The sequence below is a fragment of the Anthonomus grandis genome, chromosome 7 (genome assembly GCF_022605725.1).
Source record: "Anthonomus grandis grandis chromosome 7, icAntGran1.3, whole genome shotgun sequence".
NCBI classification, from domain to species: Eukaryota; Metazoa; Arthropoda; class Insecta; order Coleoptera; family Curculionidae; genus Anthonomus; species Anthonomus grandis.
This window is the reverse complement of record NC_065552.1, coordinates 31843122-31860542: the sequence shown is the minus strand read 5'-3', so window position 1 is coordinate 31860542 and position 17421 is coordinate 31843122. Positions and strand designations below refer to the sequence as shown.

At 32.2% G+C, this 17421-nt stretch overlaps 1 protein-coding gene across 2 annotated transcripts; it reads left to right on the top strand.

The window, feature by feature from the left end:
* Positions 1-2431: 2431 nt before the first annotated feature.
* LOC126738548 (uncharacterized) lies at positions 2432-17250 on the top strand. 2 transcript variants are annotated; one of them, XM_050443923.1, is made up of 4 exons: positions 2432-2452; positions 12646-12855; positions 16539-16743; positions 17030-17250. In XM_050443923.1, exons 1-4 carry the CDS (start codon positions 2447-2449, stop codon positions 17137-17139), a joined length of 531 nt encoding a protein of 176 aa, XP_050299880.1. In that variant the 5' UTR covers positions 2432-2446; the 3' UTR covers positions 17140-17250. The 2 variants fall into 2 exon arrangements, with proteins under 2 accessions (XP_050299880.1, XP_050299879.1); XM_050443922.1 differs by lacking the exon at positions 2432-2452 and adding an exon at positions 3264-3431.
* Positions 17251-17421: the final 171 nt, after the last annotated feature.

The following is a 17421-nucleotide window of genomic DNA, read 5'->3' as shown; positions in this document are numbered from 1 at the left end:
TTGAGATATGTTAATTTAGATTTATTGAAATTGCGCTATTATGAATGATATTTTATAGTTAATTTTTAAAAGAGCCCAAGTTTTTGAGCCAAAGCTGCTTTAGCTATTCCCAGTATCTGATCATGCCTAAATTGCGAAAATAGCGAAGACCCCCGTACTTTTTACGTACTACGACCCGTAAACAGCTTTCAGCTGACAGAAGCAGTCTTCTTTGTAAATACAGCATCCTGAATCTTAGCTGCGTTAAACTCAGATCAAATCAGATTACACTCCAAAATGATGTTAAGGTCGGCATTGATAGTAGTTACCTGGCGACGCCTATGGCACTGGGTGTCGGCTGATGCCATCTGGTTATGAGATGATATTTTTATGTAAGAAGACACTGATGTACTGTAAATTGGATTAAAAGTCTTGTCGAGAATACCGTTAATATATATTAAGAGAGACACCATCGTTAATTTGAAACCTCTGCGAGGTATGTCTAATGACAACCGGGATGGATCGGTTCTCCAGGAACCTTCCAAGCCAAGTAACGAGAGTTATACCGTAAAAATACAGTTTATTTAAAAGGTTTTCATGCCAGACCCTATCGAATTCATTTGAAAAATGAGAGCTATTGCACATGATTCATTACATTTCTTAACAGCGTTGGTCTAGACGACCATGATATAGGCCAAATTGATCACCAGTAGACCTGTGTTTTTATTTAAAGAAACCTTGGTCAACTGCTTTGGCTACTGACCAGAATGATCTTAATTCATTTGGGCATTTGAGAAATTTGTTTTTCACTTTCTCATTAGATTTTTCTTTGCAGGTATCGATTGTCTGCTTGCACGCATTTTTCAAGGCAACAAAGTTGATACGAATTACGGGTCTTGACGTCATGTCGCAATTTTAGCGAACCACGGTTTGCTGTTTGAAGAGCTTTTAAAGGTGTTCGGAATATAATACCTCCATACCTGCCAAAACCACATCTAAAATTTGACTTGCACACACTGAAGGATCATTGGTCCTGAAACAAACATTATTTTAAGAAAACGAAGAGAGGAACTATTTTAAATAACTCAAGTTGCCTGATCTGTAATGCAAAACTACGCAGAATTGATGGATTCTGAATTTGCATTTCTAGTTCACATATTACGGTTATTAAGTTGTGATCTAATGTGGTGGCATCAGAGATTTTCGTTGGCCCCCGTATAAGCTGAGTTAAGCAGTGACCAATCGCAAAGTCTACTGGTGTGTTCTAAAATTTTTTTTTAATTTATGGATTAAAAGTGTCTTAAGGAAAAAATATTAAACCTTTTATACTCGCTCATTGATCAGGGTACAACCTAATCTATTCATGCAAGCCTTAATGTCTGTTGACATTCTTAAACTTTAAGAAGACGAACATAACAGGTAGTGAATAGAACAGGAAGAGGAAGTCTGATATTAAAAGTCTTTGAAGGCATGAATTATCAATCCTGTTGGAATACTCAACAAGTGTACATTGTGGACGTTAAAAGGATGGTGAAAAAGCTTCTGAAGTGTATATGCTGAATAGTCTGTAGGAATATAGACCAACCGAAAGATTTAACTTTGTAAATCTTTCGTTTGTTATTTTGAACCACGTAACATCGAAACCTGGGGGCTCCAGAGCTTTTTCCCACTAGCAAGATAAATCGCTTCAAATTAAGACTGCAAGTTCGAAGTTGTACCTAAATCGGATGTGGAGGTCGTATCCTGGATACAACATATGAACCTTGGTTATTTCCGAGTTCACTTTCGTCTCTGCTAGAGCTAAAATGTAAGGTCTGCTTGTTTGCAGAAGTTGGCGCACAGCTTTTATGTTTGTGTTAAGACCTCTAATATTACATAGATCTACTCTTAAAGGTTTCATGGCTGTTGAACCCTTCAGATCAACCTCCACCGAAGATACAAACGGGAGGCTAGTTGCTGAAAAAAATTTGTATATCCAGGTTTTTGTTCTGTAAATTGAACAAAAATCTGGTTCTTATACATATTGACCAGTCTCTCAAGAAATTCTTTATAATTATAAAATGCGTTGTTTATTAGAAGAATTAAGAAAATTGAGGCATAAGAAATGTATTTTATAGAAGTGGGCATCACATTAATATACATAAATTTTTTTTATATATATAATAGAGATGGTTATGTAAGAACTCGAAGATTAATGAAAGCTCCTTGCAATCTTTCTTATAGTCTAGTTCCCCAACCTTTATTATTTATCATCTCTAAAATTTAAATATCATATGAGCACGGCATGAGTGTCACCATGTCAAATTAACACATTAACAAATGTCTTGGATCTTAAATCTATCAAATTTTGTCTCAAGAGAGGTACCCTTGAGAAACACTTGGGTAAAAATAAACCTCTAAGCATAAAAATGTCGCTTATTAGGCTAGCTACTAAATTGTCGACCTGACCCTCTCATAACAATCCTGGATGAAGGTAAACTCCCAAAAATTTACAAACACTATTTTCTATGTTGATGTTATTTAAATACCCAACTGTAAACACCATTTTGCTTGTTTTGTTTTCGTTTAAGTGAAGACCTTTCGTTGCAAACTAAATCTTGGTTCGCTCCCGCACAGTTTTTACTGCAGAATGTGCAGAGGCTGAGATGCTGGTGTAATCGGAAAAAATTGAAACTTTTACGAGTGGCCCAATTTGTGGTAAATCATTCACTTAAATTAAAAATAAGTATAAGTTCGACTGCTAAGTGGAATGATTTACAAGCTTGTAAAGCAGACATTACTATCAAAATATATAAAAAAGAGTCATCGGAATTGATAGCTAATTGTTTTCTAATTTAATAGTAGCATGCGGCTCCTCAATATATTCTCAAAAACGAATTTAAAAAGGCATAAATTTTTTCCTTTACAGTTTTATAACACGACAAACGTTTACTTTTAACTGTCAATATCTTGAAAATGATGAAGCCATAATAGAAATTATAAGTTTATAAAAACATCAGAAGCAATTTAAAATCAGTTAAAATAATCCCAATCAATTTACATGCATGTAACTTTGAAAGTACGACTAGCCAATAAGTGATAACAGTTTCTTTTATCTATGAAAAAAAATTTTCGCATTTACAAACCAAAAATGGACTTATTTGAAGTCCTGCTCTGTACACGGATCTCCAAATTTAAAAAGGTCATCCCTTATCATCGTCCGCCAGGGGCCAAGGGTTCTAGACATACTGATAAAATAGCCGGATATACTTTACAGTTTTAGACAAAAAAAAAACAATCAAATTTCAAAACTATGGGTACGATGCTGTAGGTACTATAAAAGCAGCGGGGGTTATCGCGTTTAACTTCAGTCAGACTTTCGTGGTTGTCGAGTTACATTATTGTTTAGAAATTTTCTTTTTACCATGAACAAGGTTGTGATTATCGCTGTTATTGCCTTTGTGGCTCTACAGGTACGTGGAAATAATAATTCATTCTTATCTCACTTTTTACATCATCTATATATCTAAATTTAAAATGTGATATGCTAAATAAATTTGCATCCTATTATCCCCTAGATTAACTACTGATCCATGTATAGTAATTATAATATTGTAAATATTGTTATAATCGTGTATTTAATTTTTTAAGTGTCTAGTACTATTTTTGTTTTGGTTCAGTGGTCTTCAATTTGTTTAAAAGACAAAAGACAAATCGAACTTTTATCATAAGGTGTCAACGTTAACCTTTATCGCACATCTAATTTATTTTTTTTATATAAAAAACTAGTAAAATAATGGGCAGAATATAAAAGTAATTGAGCGAAACATTTTTTGTCTATATGAATTTGTTTTTTTTTTGTATATTTAAATAGCAAAAATTTATGTCTATAATAATACTTTTAATACTATGTTTAAATAATAATAAAATTATAATATAATTTTAATTAAAATACTTTTAATACTATGTTTTAAATGTTCTATGTATTGGGGTCAAGAAAAATTCAGTGATCATCCCGATTATTTTGAGTTTTTAGGGGAACCATGAACTATTGTGTATTGGTTCCTTTAATAGATCAAATATTCAGATTCCTCCAACATTAAACTCTAGACAAGGGTTTCGATTAAAACGGAACATTTTTGGAAACATTCGCTTTTTCATGATAAAAATAGCCAGACGAAAATTATATTTCTTAAAATATTGTTTCAAGTGTTATACCCTTTATTAAATACAATACAAATACAAAGTCAAGTTACTTAAGATAACCTGAGAAGCAAGTATTACCTAAATAAAAATCTTACAAAATATATAAAAGTTTGATAAACCACCTTACAATAATCCGTTAATGCCCTCATTTTTCTTACTAATTTAAGTTTTGTAATCATAAAATAATTAAAAAGCCGAACAAAATGGATGAGAACCAAATGTGTTTTAAATTTCAAGTTATTATTACAAAAGATCACGACATCGAGAGTGTGTCATATTTGGACACAAAGAATAAATAGATAAACTTACTAATTTAAAACACGCTTTATACTAAAATTACGAGAAACTAGTTTTTTACAATTAAATATTTAGAATTGCACACTAATGCAGCAATTTTTTAAATTAAAATTTAGATTTGATTAAAATGGTGCCGGAATTAGTTGAAAGGGTAAGAAAACTATAAAACTTTGGTCATATGTTTATTAGTTAATATCCAAAGTTCGTGTGTCGCTAGTGTTGGATAAATGTACCTACTGAGTGTTAATATGAATTAAATTTTCTTAAGCGAATGTGGATTGAAGAATTTAAAACTTTAGAGTAACAAAAGCAGGTCAGATCAAAATATACAAAATTTAATTGCTGTCTGTGGCATAGTAAACATGCTTAGCCTCTGGACTGTATGACCAAAGGAAGGGAAAATATACTCAAAGTCTTCACTTCACAGTCAAAGTTTCACAAATCAAGCGTCTATAGGTTACGCGTTTCCCCGCATTAGGGCATCATCAGACCTAAATAAAATTATCAAAATTGAAAGAAACAAAATTTATCAAAATTTAAAGAAAATATTAAGGAACAAAACGCTAATGGTTCGATCCCTATTTAATTTTTTAAAAAACTTCTTTTATTTTTTTTCTTTCATGGTTGTATTTGATTTGGTTCTTTATAAGATATTATGTATAAAATGTACTGGATTTAGGTGATATTTGGCGTTTTAAAGTTCATATTTAATTTGTTAATAAGTACACGATGTTGTAGACATATTATATTTTTATTTATGTTAGTGAGAGTAAGTGTGTAGCTTTTGTATTTAGATGAGCTATGTATTTTCTGTTAATTAGCTTTTTGTTCCTTAATATTTAATTATGATAATTTTATTTAGGTCTGATGATGCCCTAATGCGGCGAAACGCGTAACCTTTTAAATAGACGCTCGATTTGTGAGGCTTTGACTTTGAGTATACTTTCTCTTCCTTTGGTCATATATCTAAGTCTCTTTGAGAATACTTAGGGATACTAAGCAATAATTTCAAATAACAGTGGTATAGTAAATTGTATACCTGCTTAAGCACCAATGCTTAAATAACCTGGGTTGTCTCAGTAAGAATGTATTACATCCAAATTTAACGTGTGTATTACTACATGAGTATTCAAGCGCAATTCTGAATCTAGATATAATCTTAAAATCTGAACATTTTCTTTAAAAAACACAAATATCTGCGCTTTTGATGTATTTAGAAAATGTTTATTAGTTGTTTGACTTGTTGCTTGACTTGCATTGACGTCCTCACCACCATAAACAAGACGAACTACAAAGAACTTGATTTTCTACTTTAGGGCACGCCTAAAGTAAACACCCAAAGCCCGTGCAGACTTGCCATATGTTTAGGATTTACACGCTCAGCAGTACAAAGAATTTAGAAGATAATCAATTTCACCCGTGCAAGATAAAACTGAATGATTGATGAAAGGCTGAATGACTAAAAAGTAGTCCAAGCCAAAAAAAAAACTTGTCCATGAGCTTTACAAAGACGATTTTGATAGTAGGTTGAAGTTTGAACAACGCAAATATGTTATTTAATATTCGTTTCTCGGATAAGTGTACGTTCTGTTTACTTGGTGCTGTAAATTAACATAACTGTCGATATTGGAGTAATTCGAATCCATATTCTTTATTCTTGGAAAATCCTTGACAAGCGAGACGTACTTGGACGTGTTAAAAAATACAATAGAGCCACGAGTACCAAGTAATAGAAAATGACGTTAATTATGAAGAAAAAGACATTCATTTCGAAGATCCTGCACGCCAATTTTTGGACACCAATTCCTCAAATCAGTGGATCGGCACACGAGGCTATTGAGTGGTCGTCGAGATCTCCGGACTTAAGTCCTTTAGATTTCCTTCTTTTGGGGGCATTTGAAAAGTAAAGTCTTACTACGAAGCCAGATTTCATTTAAGTTCTTCGGGATCCTCGGGACTCCCACTTCGGGAGTGGATTACGGCAAAATATAGACAAATAACTCAAGACATTCTTGAAAATGTGAGGAATTAACTTGAACAAAAAATGCATGCTTATGTGGATAAAAACTATTGCATGGTGGTAAATGGGCAGCACTTATTACCACATTGACCTAATAGCAAATAAATATTCATGGAGATTTTTTTTTTAAAATTGGTGTTTCTGTTTAAAAATCTATAGTGTAACGCAACATCCTGTTTTGGATCACCCTAAGATGTAAAATAAGTCCTTCTAAAAATCAAAATTGACGTGTTTGCGTTTTTCCGAAGACATACGAGAAGAGTCAAAATAGGGGTAGACCTTTCGGTTTATATTATATAATTCTTTACTAATGTGATAATTATAAAGGATGTTTCTTGAAAGGGACGCAGTTTTTAATTAACCATAAAAATAAGACTAAAAATTCATAGTGATTTTAAAATCGCTACAGTTAATTTTGCAATACTGTATTGCAAAATTAGCATTACCCGTAAAAAAATTACTTAATATAAAAGGTCAAACCTTATCGGTATTTTCTTAGAAATGGTACTTACATAATAATATTTTTAATTTGATTCTTTTTACAAACTAATAAAAATATTTTAGAAATCAGCGAATTCATAAGGTCATCTGAACTATAAGAAATATTTGAATTGCAATCTAAATAAGCAAGACAATTAATTTTTTTTATATAGGCTGTTAAAACAATTACGATAAGTTTAAAACGAGTGCTAAGTTTGTAAATTAGACAGGAAGGATCAATTTTCATTAAACAAACGTGTGACGAATATTAAAACACCTTAGAAATCTGCATTGTGTGCATATTTTTATCATAATTTTCACAACATACCTTAAGTGTAACGTTGCCATTTTATTTTGTAAATATTGATGATTTAATAGAGAGTAAAGCCGTCTAAATTTTGAGATAGGAATCTACAATAAATATGCTTAATGTTATATAAGGCCTTCCTTCATAATTCATCTTTAGTAATTAATTAAATTTATTTTCTTAGGCATTGGCAAATAACTTTTAGAAAATACATATTATTGTATAGTAAAGAATAACAGATTAATGATTTAATCAGGAAAAGAAAAAGATGCCTCAGATAGCATACGAAGAAAAGGCATTTTTGTTTTTATAGCGTCATATTCGAGAGTGACCATTGAGATCTTAAGAAACGTAAAAGAAACTAAGTCGGTTTAATTGGGAAAATTCCATGCTTAACATGCCTTTTTAAAAAAAAATAGGACAAAACACCAAAAGTTCAATATTTTTTAGAAATAAAAGTTTGGATTAAAATAAAAATTAAACAGCACGAATTTTGTCCTGCATTAGCAGAGGACGACAATATTCTCTAAAACAGACCACTAGTTTTTATTAAATGAATGTTGGGTGATTACCGAATGTCCGAAAGTTGAGTTTAAACTCCATCAGCAATAAATTAGATGTTATATCTTAAGTGCCACTTATAATACACCTGTTTAAATATCATGACGCATTTATCCATCTTTATAAATCATTCTCACAACGTAGCAGAACATGATGATGCTCCTCAAATCAGCATTACATTTTCTCTACTTGACTCATCATTTAAATGTATGATTTCTAGTTAAACTTGAGTAAAAGTAACTCTGTGTTTCAAGTATTATAAGTTAGTGTGGTAACACTGCTTTATTGTTAAAATACCAGTATTCTCCAGAAGAACTTTATATTTCTATAAGCGTTTTTTATAAGAGTACATTCAGGGACGGATCTAGAAAATATTTTTGGGGGGAGTCCAAATAATCCCAGTACTCAGCGATACACAAAGGACCATTGTATATCGCTGAGTACAAATTTCAGTGCACGATAAAAGGTAAGAGATGAGCACTCCAAATACTCTATAGTCTATATAGAGGGCTGCCCGATTTCCTTAATAGTAATAATTCAGAATGGATGTAATAGTGCTCATTTTGTCCCTCCAACTGTCAAAATATTCTCTATATCATGTTCTTCTTCGGTTTACTCAAAAGTATAGTGATTTTTTGTAACCAACTTTTTCTATATGCTTACCTGTAATTTTTTATCGAGTTTAAATCGACTTAGTTCACTGCAATGTACCTAAAACAAGATGAGTTAAAAAAAGGAGAATCAATTAAAGTTCCATCATAGTCATAATCTTGTATGATGCAGCAAAGTAAAATAAAAATCACTATTCTTTTTGTTGCAATGCATAGTTTTCAATACAAATCAGTTCTTCTTATAAATGATTCCTGAGCTTCGTGACAAACGGGTTAATATCTTAAGTGTACTTCAAAATCAAGATATAAACTTACGTCAATAGCCACAATAGAATTCAATGATCCTCTGGATGAACCTGTTGTCAAGCAACGGTCACTAAAAATGTATAGTTAATAAAAGTAGTTGGCAGTTGAGCAGCATTTACGAAGTAAATCTTAAATAAGAAGAGAAGAAACATTTGACTCAACTTCCTGTAAGTGATCAATAATTTCCTTCAGACATTTAACCTACATATGGTTAACTGTATTCCTTATCAGAATTCAATAATTTCTTCTAGGTATGTGATGTTCTTGGAAAGAAAAAGAAGAAGAAGAAGAAAAGAAACGTTTGGCTCAATTGCTTATAAGAAATCAATAAACTTTTTTAGGCATTTATCAACAATCTTATACGAAGTAAATCTTCTTTTCTTTTTTTCGCAATAATATCCAGTATTTGTACACTAGTCACTGGAATATCACGCTGAATATTGAGTAATCAGATTGAGTCGTTCTGTTCTAGTCTTGTTACACAGATACGTCTTGAATTTCCGTAAAATTAAAAATGACTGTTCACTTGAAACTAGGTAGATGTGTTTGTAAAACTGCACAACACACCGATCGAGAGTTTCGAGAAATGTTTTTGATTGCTACCTAAGATGTGAAGTTTCATTTAGTACGTTTCCATATTTTAAAATCAGATTTTATTTCTTCATTAGTTTCAGTAAATTAAATGAATACTTCTTTGAAAACAGAGATGGTCTTGTCCAATTCTGCACGTCTTTCAACATTTTGATTCAGGCTCTAGAGTCCAAGAATAGTAGAAAAGTAGATTTCATCATATTTGTATCGACTTTCCGACGCTATTTGTCAGCATGGATCAATCCATTCAGCATTGTATGTCGCTGATTCTACAATTTCTCGGAATGCTTCGTACGCATCTCCTTTATTTCATCATGGACATCATTCGCGTATTTAATGCATTTACTCAAGTCAGAGTCTTGTGTTTGTAAATTACGACTCAAACTAATTAATCCGAAAATTAGCTCGAACACTGTCAATGAAATTATATTCGTTCGTTCGAATTAAAGCAAGAACACTCTGAAAGACTCGTTTGAAAATTTTCCGATATTTTAGGGAGGAGTCTGAACACTCCGGACTTCCCTCTGGATCCGTCCCTGAGTACATTGAAGGTTATAAAAGATTTACCTAAGATTTAAATTTCCTTGGCTAAACTTAAGTTCAATTCAGATTCACAGTCTTATGTTTGTCATTCGCGTACTTCGCCGATGCCTATAAGAATGATTGACATTAAATATTTTATGATTGCCACTTGATTTTTTCCAACTAATCAAGAACTAATTTTTCTTTAGATTATTTGTCGATTCCGAACTGTGAATAATAGACCCATCGGACTCAATAGTGAATATAAACTGGGATGCATAGAAATCGACCCACTGTAAACTTGACTTTAATGACATTTATTTTATTTATTATTCATCAGATCAAAAAAGAAATACGCAGTTTGAAAGACCATTTAATATGCTTTAATGTGAGTATAAATTTATGGTGATTGTTACAAAAAATAACAAATTGTAAAATATTAAAGTTATTGCGTTTACAACTAAAACTTGTATTTGCATATTATTCGTTTTCGCGATCAAGTTATTGCTTTAATCGAATATGCACTTGGTCGGAAAATGTAATTTGATAGGATGTTGCTACTTGGATATAACACGCGCAGCGATTCAAAGACTGTCTCAATGTGATGAGGAGACTGGATCCTTTCATAGGTGACCTGGAATAAGCAGAAGGCGATTTACAACCGCTCGTGATGACCGCTTTATTGTGTCGACAATATTAAGAAATCATCACCGTAATGCCGTTCAAGTGCAACGACAGCTCCGCGAGAAGCGGCTAGTAATCAGTGGACAGTAAGACTAAGACTGCAGGAAAATAGCCTGGCTCCTAAAATACCTGCGATTGGTCCAAAACTTACTCCAGCCTGCTTGCCTAGGCAAGCAAGCCTGTGTTTTGCATGATATCTGAATTGGACGTTGGAACGCTGGGCATCTGTTCTGTTTCAGATAAGACCAGAATATACCTCCATGATAGCGACCGAGGAAGGAAAGCGTGCCGAAGACTAAGAGAACAATTTGAAGAGCGCAGTGCTTATGGAGGTGGTTCCTGCATAATCTGGGGTGTAATTTCTAGAGGAGCACGAACCTACCCTGAGTTCATTCGTAGAGGCGACCGTGTTAAGGGAAGAAGAGGTTTAACGGCTGTTAGATATATTGAGTAGATTTTAGCAAATCATGTGGTACCTTACGTCGACTACATTGGAGATAAATTTACCTTTATGCCTGACAATACAAGCCCGGACGCCACAAGAATTGTGCAAGATTACATTGCAAAAGTCGGTTTTCGGTTTATGGAGTGGTCAGCATACAGTCCTGACCTGAATCCGATCACAAATTTATGGGATGAGCCAAAACGAAGAATAGAATTCGAGCTAGACTTCATATCCCCCCAAACTCGATCACATAGCTTATTGTTGCAGTAGAAGAGTGGCTTAACATCCCACAAGAAACATCGCAAACGTGATTAGATCTATGCCTAACTGTATGAGAGATGTTATTAGGACAAGAGGAGGTTATACCCAATATTAAAAAATTAAGTGTTAAATTGTCAATAACCCTATTCATGTTTAAGTAATTTAGTCGAAATAAGTTCTCATAAAATTATACTCATATCAAAGTATATTAAATTCTTCGTCTTTCAAACAGCACATTTCTTTTTTTGATCTGGATAATTATTTTAAAAAAATACAGTTAACGTCAAAAGTTTACAGTGGGTTGATTTCTATGCACGCAAGTGTAGTTTAACAATGCACCTTATAAAATAAAATTTTCTTTAAATTGATATGTAAACTATATACACATATCATAATGTTAATTTAACTTATTGATTTTAAATTTTGGCAAAAGCCATCTTGTGAAATATCATCTTGACAAACGGCTTTATGTTTACATTCGGCATTTGTGAAGTTCTCTGTTTTTTCTTTAGTTTTTGGTTGAAAAAGGAAAAGGGCAGTCATTTCAGTGTTTTTGTGAATTGTTACGAGAGTAAAAGCTTGTGCTGTTAAAAAACCTGTGCCGTTTGTGCCACACCAAAGGAAAAAGGCGCCTTAAGCCGATCTTTTCACAAGTTAATACCGATATTGTCATAACATCATATCAAGGAACAACCGTCGTCATAAACGTAGAGTAATAAAAACTTCTCAATCAAAAAAATCTATAATAAATATAAAATATTTCATTTCCATAAAAATGCTTTTTGTTAGATCATTACTCTATTAAAGTACGTTAAAAAAAACGCATAAAGAGTTCATAAACGGTAATATTTTTTATAATTTAAAGCATAATCTATTATTAATAAATATTTATCATGTAAATATTTTTTGACGGCGTCACTGGTAAAGATTCCTTGTGTCGGTGGAATGAACAATGCGATCGAGCGGCGTTGCGATGTTGTTGCCTTTTTCTCTAATATAGGGACGTTATCTACATTCATTTAACTTTGAATGTTGACTGCTTTATAGAGTATCTTATCATATTTTTTTTAAATGCTTCATATTTTATTGAAGAGGAATAATTTGGTTTGCGCCTGTCAAACTAGGTGACCAATTTTTATGAAATTATAAAGTTTTTTTTGCCATCTCTACATAAGCATTTGGCATCGTTGCATCAAAGAGGTTACAAGCAAACAAACTGCCCATGGTTCCATGGCAAGGCTAATTTTAGCCTAGTATAAAATAAAAAAAACCTTGGCTATCGACCGTACTATTTAAAGAAATACAAACTTATTATCAGGCTACCAAATAATAAGTTTGTATTTCTTTATAAATACTTTTTTTTTTAATTTTTAATATCTTCACATTTTTGTTATAGGCTGTTTCTGCTAAACCGAAAGGAAAGGCCCCAGCAGAACAATCACAAATCGACGAGCTTGCCTCTAACGCCCGCCAGGTAGTACAAAACGTCAGCGCTGTCATTGAAGGAAACTTACCTGACTCGAAACAAGTATCCGAAACTATTAGCCAAACTGCTCAACAACTAGCTGATAGAGTAAAGGGAATTGTCGATGATCTTACCAAGCAGGTGAGTTCATTCTTTCTTTAGCATTATTTTGATTACTTGAAAAAAAAATGACAACTCATGCACAGAAGCAGAAATATCCCTCTTATTTCAAAATATAAATCCTACGCAATTCTAAAGATCTTAGAGACTTATTCATTAAATGTAAGAGTTTATAGCATTCACCAGTATGTCAATATTTCTTGACAAAATGTATAACTGTTAATATTTCTTACAAGCATTTATTTCAATAATGGTGGGGATATGTCAATCCCTTTGAATGGGAGTTACATCCAATGTCAATCTTGTACATCTCTGGAACAGTTATTTGTATCTGTTAAATAACTTAAATCTTAATTTGTTATTTTTGGCGTAGTTTATTTACCGCCTATATTTGAGGTGCAATACACCGCTTTTTGTGATACAGTTTTACATATTTTTGAAGCCTATTCGAATTGTTTATTTGCTATTATTGTTGGTGATTTTAACGTACCTGGCTACACTTTATTTAACGATACTCATAATCTTTAAATTAATTTTTCATATGGGTGTATGTATATTTGATATCGCACCTGCTTCATTGATGGTTGGTTAGGTTTTTAATTATTTAGATGTTAAGCAAATTTTTCATCTGCAAAATTAAGTTAAGCATGATTCCTAAACATATATGTTAACAAGGAAATTTAGTAAATTTATTTGCCAAGTACCTTGCTAGTGTATATTCTATAACAAAAAACAGTAAGTTTTCAGTAACAAAAAAACTTGATTTCGTTATACAAAACTCAATGGTCATAGTCATGTGTGGTAACTGATAAACAGTGTATCAGTCAAGAATCTTTTTTAAATGAATTTTGTAGGTTTTTCTGAGACGAATAACTTTCTCTTAAAGCAAATTTTTAGGATTGCTTGGAAAAGGATAAAAATTACTTTTTGTGTAGTTTTTTGAACATTTTCCTTATAATTTTTGGAAAAAATTATTCAAGAATTAGATCACAATTCATGAATCAATTTTTCTGGGAAAAAAATTAATATTACATCGTATCCTTGGCAGTCATAAGAATCACGATCTCAAAGGAAGTCTAAAATTTTTTTCAAGGGGCTCGCAAATATTTTTTTAGAAACCCCTATATATTTTTTACTACAAACCCCTATATATTTTAGTAAGTCTTCATGTATTTTACTCAGAACCCCCATCTATTTTAGCAGAACCCTTACATATTTGGCTAGGTATTCCTATGTATCAACTCTATTAAGGGTACATAAAGAAATTTAAAGCAAATATGAGTTCTACAGGATGCAAAACTTATAAACTGAAAGACACAGGGTGGACAAACATTTTTAAAACTATTCTTGCATAGGATAAAATGGGGATTTTCAAACACCGATATGTGCAGAATTAAGAAAAGACAAAATTGCCTGAAATTATCTTTGGTTGAAGTATTTAATGAGATTTGAACACTGCTATGGGACCTATTACCCAGCAAACTCAGTTGACCTGCATACCCAGTTTGCTGCTTTGTAAATGCGTCTACTTTATCTATTCCAATTGTAACCTTATTGAATATGACCAACCAACATTGCTTTAAGACAGGTCGTTCAATTGTAACTAATTTAATATGGTAAGATGGCTATTTGTTTAATGCCTTTGGTGGCTTCTCGAAAGACAGACTTCTCGAAAGCATTTGACAGAATCAATCACTTCCTACTATTGGCCAAGTTTCAGGCTCTTGGTTTTAGACGGAGCGCCATTTGTTGGTTAAGAGATTACTTGCTTGAATTGCGAATTGCTAATTTGCTATTACTGGTGGCTTTAACTTACCTGGCTGTACTTTGTATAACGATATTCATAATCTTAGACCAATTTTTCGGATGGGTGTTCGAATATCGTGCCTTCTTCATTGGTTGGTCAGGATTTCAATTATCTATATAGTACGCAAACGTTTCCTATGCCAAATCCGAAGTCACAATTCGTGATATTTGTTTTTCTAATATTATTTTTTCTGGTGATTTTACATTGTTAAATCTGTCGACTGGTCTTTTATAAGCAGCATTTCTGATATAAATATTTCCGAAAACAAGTTTTATGAATTTGATTAAGTGTATGGAGTGTATTAAGTTATATAATACTGGAAATCTTCCTGTATGGTTTTCTAGAGAATTAAGAGACTTAGTTTTTTGTAATGAATTCAAATAAAAAATATAGAGAATCACGGTTACAAAATGATTATTTGTTATTTTTTGGTTTTCCAGCTTCGGCATTTGTTACCGAGCAGATACAGCAGTGCTACTGATATTATATCTTATTAACATAATTTAGTATGTCATTAAATCTTAAGTTATTTTGGAGACATGTAAAAAATAAAGCCAAGCTTGACTCCTAAACTTATATTTCTGTATGATGAAAGTAGCGATTAACGAAGACATACAGTAAATTTAAAACCGATATGTGTAGAATTCACAAAATGTAATGAAACTGTCATTGGTTGAAGTGTTTTTATGAGATTGTTCTTCTCGTTCTACTGCTGTGTTACATTGTATGGCATACGTCATATGCGAACTGATGGCATACTCAGGTTGCTGCTTCGTAAATGCATCTATACTTTGCATGCAAATGCATCTATGCCAATTGTAACTTCATTTAATCTGACCAATCACCATGGCTTTTAGACAGTTCGTTCAACTGTAACTAATTTAATATGGTAAGAGGACTATCTGCTTAATGCTTTTAAAGGAGGTTAGCATATTGATGTTGTGTATACAGACTTCTCGAAAGCATTTGACTGGATCAACCACTTCCTACTACTGGCCAAGCTTCAGGCCCTTTGTTTTAGGAAGGGTGCTAAGTATTTGTTGGTTAAGAGATTACTTGCTTGGTCGATCATAATGCATTCGAACTAATAATGTTTCATCTAGTAGCTTTTGTGCCATCGGGTAGTCTCATTAGATTCATCTACTTTTTAAGTTAGTTATATATTATGTTAGTATATATTAATGATATAGGATTATTGCTTAAGAATATCTATATTTTGTTGTTTGCTAATGACCTCAAATTATTTTTGTCTATTGAATCTGAATATCAGTGTCAATTATTGCAGTGATGACAGTGATGCCTTCGCAATGGTTTGTAATGTTAAAAAATAATAGATTCATATGTGTTAAAAAGATTAGTGAAAGTTGAAGATCTAGGAATACTGTTCGATTCAAAGTGGAGTTTTGTTATTCATGTTTTTGTTATAAGTCAGAATGCTTATATAAGCTTGGGCCTAATATTTAAATGTAGTCACAAATTCTTTTGCTTTGTCTACAAAGTACTGGTACTATTCCTTAGTCTCAGTCTACAGTTTGCTAGCCCTGTATGGTCTTCTTTTTATAGATCCATTTTATTTAATTGATAGCAATGAGAAGGTCCAAAATTAAGTTTTTGACGAATTGTTCTTTTAAGCTCAAGGCCTTCAATAAGATGCTTTTGGGACGTTTGAACATAAGCAGAAGAATCTTTTTTTTCCTTAAACACATAAATAAAAAATCTGAACGTTGCTTTAATAAGTTGTCGCAGATCAGATAAATGTCCCAAGACCATAATTTGCCTATATCCAGAACTTCTTCAAAAGAAATTATAAAACTACCAACAATAAATTACTAAATTTAATAATTAATAATAGACTCCTTAATCTCAAAATTATAAAATGTTAAAAAACAAATTTCAGGCTCAAGACCACAAAGGAGACATCGAACAAGTAGTAAATCAAATTAAAGACAACCTCTCCTCTACCGCCAGCAAACTACAAACAGCTGTTGGACCCGATGCCGTTAAAAAAGCCAAAGAAGTCAAGGCCAATCTAGATGAAGGTTTAAACAAGGCTATTGCAGAAGCTGAGAAGCTTGCTAAAGCTGCTGAACCTGAAGCTAACAGTAAGTTTTACTACTTTATAGCTTCCCCAATATAAGTCTATTTTTAAAAACTTGAAGGTATCTCTTAAAGATAAAGTTATATGGGTTTTGCTAAACTATTTACAAAACTTTAGTTGGTACTTTTCTGGTTTAGATTTAAAGCTACATACTTTAAAATTACAGTTAAAAAGTCTTTACTTATATTAAAAACATCGTGGTTGCAACATATTTCCTTTTGCCTTTTAATAAGTGATTATGTTACTGGAAAAAAACTCACTGTATTAATATATTTATTCCTTTTTTTTAGAAGTTAAAGATGACTTAACCAAAGCTGCCAAGACCCTGTTGGACCAAGTAGTCGAATTAAGCAACAACTTAAAGAACGAATTGAACAAAAACATAGCTGTCAAAAACTAAAATTACCTTTATTATACATCCTTTGGGTATTATTACATTATAAATAAATATTTTGTCTCAAATTATTTTAAGTAAAAAATTTGATGAATAAATTTATATATTTTTGTCAAATTATTTTTCCTTTAACCAAGAAAATCGTTAGAGTTATATTGAATACCAACCAGGGTATATCCTGGAAATCTGGGAAAACTGTATGCTTCAAGAATCCATCGACATAATAGGATTTCGTCTACCCCTACAGGTTGGGAATTTGAAGATTACGCATTCTCCAAAATAATGGCA